Source organism: Phodopus roborovskii, unplaced genomic scaffold (assembly GCF_943737965.1).
Source record: "Phodopus roborovskii unplaced genomic scaffold, PHOROB, whole genome shotgun sequence".
Taxonomy (NCBI): domain Eukaryota; kingdom Metazoa; phylum Chordata; class Mammalia; order Rodentia; family Cricetidae; genus Phodopus; species Phodopus roborovskii.
The window spans coordinates 14,144,363-14,149,965 of record NW_026125059.1 but is presented as its reverse complement, the minus strand read 5'-3'; the positions used below and the strand labels follow the sequence as shown (position 1 = coordinate 14,149,965).

Sequence of the window (5,603 nt, the reverse complement as noted above, 5' to 3'; positions counted from 1 at the left end):
GGGGAAATGGGGGGGGGGCAGTGAATGGAGAGAGAAGTAGGAGAAAGAGAGGGGGAGGAGAGGAAAACACGTGAGACTAGGAAGATTGAGTCAGGGTGGGAATAGAAGACAGAAGAGAGAGAGAGAGAGACAGAAGAGAGAGAGGGAGAGAGAGAGAGAGAGAGAGAGAGAGAGAATGAACATAAAAGAGGGAGCCATTATTGGTTTGAAGAGAAAACTGAACGTAAAGAAATGTCTAGAAACCTACAAGACTGCCGCCAACTAACAATTTGAGCAATCATGGAAAGGCTACCATAAATGCCCTTCCCGGATAGTGAGATCAACAACTAACTTATCACCATCATGGAGCCCTCATCTAGTACCTGTTGGAAACAGAAGCAAACACCCATAACTAAACACTGAGTCGAACTAGAATCCAGATGCAGAGGGAGAGGATAAGACCAGGTTGCAGAAACACATAGAGACAGCTGACCTGAACAAGGAGGAGCTAATGGGCCCCCAGACTGATAGCTGGGAATCCAGCATGGGACTGACTCAGACCCCCTGAATATGGGTCTCAGCTAGAAGGACTGAGCAGTCTAAGGGACCTCAGACAGTGGAACCAGGAAGTATTCCTGGAGCACAAAAGGACCTTGTGGACACATCCCCTGTGGAGGGATAACTCCCTTAACCTAGAGACAGGAGAGAAGTCCTAGTCCCTACTTCAAATGACTTGACAGATTTATATGATCCCACCTGGATGGCATTGCCCTACATGTGGAATTGGGGTGGGGGATGGGAAGGGAGGGTGGTCAGGGTGCATGTGAGGGGGCAGAGAGCATAAGAGGGAGGGAGGGAGGCAGGGAGAGGGAACTGGGATCGACATGTAAAATAAAAAATAAATAATTAAAAAATATATATACATAGGCCTGGGAGAAAAAAAGAAGCAGGATAAAGTGGTTAAAAAAGAGAAAGAAATAGAGTATCTAAGCAGTGGTGGCACACGACTTTAATCCCAGCACTTGGGAGGCAAAGGCAAGGAAATCTCTGTGGTTTCAAAGCTAGCCTGGTGTACAGAGTGAATTCCAGGACAGGCAAAAATACACAGAGAAATCCTGTCTCAAAAAAATGAAAAAAATAAAAGTAAGAGAAATAGGGTACTAAAAAAGCCACGTGGAGATGGAAAATACAGAGTCTGGATACTGTATGCCTCTGTGTTGTCTTTGAATTGTTCGTTTGCTAAGGAAGGAACAACAACTGTTAAAAGACATTTGACTATAAATGCTACTAGATTAATCCACCTTATATAGTTTGAAAATGCTTTGACTTCAAAATATAAGTCTAAGGGCAGGTTGATGGGAGATGTCATTCTGTATATATGTTTCTCATACTGGTTAATGAATAAAGCACTGTAGGCCAATAGGAAAGGAAGATAGGAGGGACTAAGACAAGGAGGAAAGAGGAAGTAGTGAGGGGGGATCACGATGGAGAGACCAGGGAGACCAGACGCCTGCCCCACTCCCTGGTAAGGAAACCATGTGGAAATACATAGAAATGGGTGAATAATTAAGACACAGCTAGCCGATAAGAAACAAGTAACTGGCCAACAGAATTGTATCAAATACAGAGTCTCGGTGTATTATTTGGGGCTGGCGTGGCAGCAGGACAAGACCAGGCGGCGAGCAGAAAAACCTTACTCCCTACAACAGGTTACTTTGGAATTTTATATAGGCCATATGCCCAGCAACTTTGATGAATCTTAGCTTACTAATGTTACTAAGCATTACAATTTCCATATACACATAATACTATTTAAGATAGGCATGGCACACACATACTCATGATCCCAGCACTTAAAAAGTAGAGGCAGAGAACATCAAAAGTTTGAGGCCAGGCTAAGCAACATGCGACTTACACACACACACACACACACACACACACACACACTTAAAAATAGAAATAAAAGCAAACATGACCACTGTGTAGCTTTCTTTTCTACCTTATCATGCTCTGTTGGTGTAGCGTCCTGCATTGCTTTAGACATCTTGTACATTGTGGAGAATAGCATCACCCTTCCTGTTTTGACCTCAGTGAGACATCTACTGGAAATTCAGCATAATATAGGTTTTGAAACATAGTCCAGGTGTATTTCTCGGTGTGTTTGATTCTAGTCTTAAACTTAACAAAGCTGTCACACTCACAAGAAACTGTTCAAGGAATCTTAAAACTCCAGTGGGTTCTAACTTTTAACATTATACAAAGCCTCATCACAGCCATCCTCAGAGCTGACATTGTCTCATTACTACCTTTTCTTCTATGGTCTGTGTTCAGTTGAACAATAAAAATGGGGAAGGGGTACTGGGAAAGTGTGTCAGTCACTAAGTGCCACTGCACAGGCATGAGGAGCTCAGTTCAGATCCCCAGAACCCACATAAAAATCTGGACATGGGTGCACATGTGTACAACCCCAGAGACAGGCAGATCCTGAGCACTCCTTGGCTGGCCAGCCTAGGCTGACTGGTAAGCTTTTGGTTCAATAAAGAGACTCTGACAAAGGTGCTTAGCAAAAAGTGACAGAGGAAGACACTGGGTGTCATGCTCTCTCCTCCAAATGCACACACAGGTGAGCACACCTGCACACGTGTGCACATACATACCACATTATAATTTCAATAGCACCAGGAGGCAACAAGTGGCTGTGATGTGTGAATGTGTTCTTGTCAAGAACTGATGCTAATTACCCACACATTGCACCCCTCTGCACACTCTGATACCCTATACATTATAAGTGGTTTCTGTTGCCACCTCACAGATGAAAAACATGATATTTGGAGGTAAAGTCACTTTTCCAAATGCCACAAAGTCAATAATGATAGATTCATAGTGTAAATTCAAGACTTTCCAAACCTGGAGTCCTCACCCTGGACTGGAGGTATAGCTCAGCCGTTAAAGTCTAGGCTCACAACCATAAACATAAGAAGTTTCATCCCCAAGACTTCCCTTATTGACGATCCTTGCCACACCCTTCCCCTCAGTGATTCACAGAGGCAGGGGTGCTTAGAGAAATGAACGCATTTATTTATTTGCTCTGCAATGGTATTTCCTTAAAGACAACTGAATGCTGAGCATGTGCCAAAGGGAACTGTAGGTGGCAGAACAAACCCTCTCCACCAGATCCAAGCCTGGGATTGAAAGAACCTGGGAGCAGAGAAGGCGTTTCCGGACCACACAAAACATGAGTTCAGAGCTGTCTACAAATGTCAGGAATCAGGCTACAAGAGAAAATAAGATAAGACCTTTAACATAGGAGCCAAACAAACCATTTCATAATGTCCTCCATGAGGAAGCCAGCAGAGAGCAATCAAACAACAAAGTGAGACTTTGGTTGAGAGGCTTGTGGATTTCAAGAGAGTAAAAGTTCAAGTCTCATGTTCATTGTAAAATTCAAAACACAGATCATTGAACTAGACATTCCTCTAATTATATCCATCATTTGTGCTTTGACCCTAGAAACCATGAAGGAAATAACTTAGATAACAAATAATGCATACAGTGCCTTGCAAAACATTTTCAACTTCAGCTTTTCTATTCTGTAGATAAACTCAGAGAGTCAGTCACCCATGGGCCTTACCCAGATAAACTGTGTCCATTCAAAGGCACAGACAATCCTATGTTTTTGCCCTAAGAAACAGGGGACAGTGCCCTTAAAGGACAAGCCAGACAGAGGCTCTTGGTTACAGTCTCCCGGCCATAAGCCTTGACTGCCAGAACCCTGAAGCTATAAAGGTCTGAAAGGTGATGAGGTCTGTCCACCCCAGCCCACTCCTTACCTTACTGTGGGAGAAGGCAGAGTTTGCCACACATGCCCAGGCAGCACTTATAGTTGTCATCACACTGGCTATCCCTCTCACACTTGTTGGGAGGATTCAGCATCATACATTGTCCTTTAATCTCTGGGCACTTGCCAGGCTTCCTCCTCACTGGTGACAGAAGCGGCACAGATCAGATGGCTTAAACTTTAGGCAGCACATCACTGCTTCTTTAACCCACCCTCTCCATCCTGAGTAAGGAAAATCACCCCCATTTATCCCTCACCTCAACCATCTACCTCCCAGAAATGGCCCCTGAAACAGCACCTGGCTCCTCTCTAACATCGGCCCCCAGACAAAGCAGATGGCCAGCTGTCTGGTACTGAAAGAGTTAACAGCTTTCATCAAGCTGTCTGAACACCCAGATGGTTATTTGCAAAACCATTACAGAGTGGCTGCCTCAGACAAGAGGCTCTTCCTGCAGATGGCAGACTGATGTCTTGACTGACTGATATGTTGGATTCAACAGCTCTTAGAAGCAAGCATGCCTAGGAGGACCCCTTCACTCAACCTCATCCCCTTCAGTGCTAGGTCCTGAGGTTCATTCCTCTCCTCCTGGTTCCTCTGCTGGCTCACCTTGTCTGCTGATGGGAAGAGGATTAACACATTTGATACCACAATGAACTTGGCAGCACCTCTGTTTTCCTGGGCATTGCCAGTCAGAATTGCACTCTGGTTTCTCCCTCCTAAGGCACTTGGCAGGTTTTCTAGAAGGGCAGGCTCCAATTTTGATAGCATCTAAAGAGAATGTGGAGACATTAGGAGAGTATGGAATATCTATCATAATTCCTGGACAAAGGACCACTTTCCAAAATAAAGATCCTCATCCCAGTAGCCCACAATTTCAAAGGGGATTACCTGCTGACCCCAGAAGAAAACAAAACAAAGCAAACAAACAAAAAATGACAGGCTCAGTAAGGAAGACATGTAAACAGGAAAGAAAGTCACAGACTAAGGACAAAAGGTACAGGGTTCCCAGTTGAGTTTTCCCACCTAGGGCTTATCTAAATTACCCAAGGACAGAAAGGGAGAGCAGGAATGATGGAGACCAAGAGAAATAAATAGGAAGGGAACAAACATGTGAGATGCTGAGAACTAAAGCCAGAGGCAGAAATGGAAAGGACAGGAACAGACATAGAGTGAGACCTGAGTTGACAGGCTGGTTCAGTAATAAAGGGAGCATTTTTCCATGCCTTGAAGCCTCATAGGAACCTCTGACCCCAGCAAGACACAGATGCCTCCAGGAGGTCCAGGGTAAGCTGGGGAACAGCCTAGAGAAGGGAACACACCCCAAAACCAACAGGAGCTCTTACTTCTGACACTCTAGGCAGGTTTGGAACACAGGAACTCCAACTCACCATTTTTGCCTCCTTCTACAGTCCAGGATGCCAGGATCCCCAGAGCAAGGAGCACCATGAAAGGGAAGAAACTGCTGAACTTCATGGTGAAGGCAGAGTGGCTCCAATGACCAGTCCCAGGCATCACTATTTATATCTTTACCAGTGGGTGTGGCCGCAGTTGAGTGTACTTGGCCCCTCCCACCTGCTATTGCATAGTCAGAAAGTCTTGATACTGCAGAGGTAGATGGTAGACTTTCTACTCCAAGCAGGACCATGAGGACAGATGAGTAATAACCAGAGTGTTGAAAACAAAAGAAGTTGGTTGGAAGTTGTCTTCAGAGGGACATTCCAGGTGACCACCTGTACCCTGAGCATTGTGAAATTGGAAAGCCTGTCTGTTGCCCTTACTGGTAGA

At 44.9% G+C, this 5,603-nt stretch overlaps 1 protein-coding gene across 1 annotated transcript; it reads right to left on the bottom strand.

The window, feature by feature from the left end:
* Window positions 1-3,033: 3,033 nt before the first annotated feature.
* On the bottom strand, window positions 3,034-5,345 carry Slpi (secretory leukocyte peptidase inhibitor). The gene is made up of 4 exons (XM_051188575.1): window positions 5,207-5,345; window positions 4,425-4,586; window positions 3,810-3,959; window positions 3,034-3,251 (listed from the first exon to the last, which is right to left on the bottom strand). The coding sequence occupies exons 1-3, from the start codon at window positions 5,328-5,330 to the stop codon at window positions 3,811-3,813; spliced, it is 435 nt and encodes a 144-aa protein (XP_051044532.1). The 5' UTR covers window positions 5,331-5,345; the 3' UTR covers window positions 3,034-3,251; window position 3,810.
* Window positions 5,346-5,603: the final 258 nt, after the last annotated feature.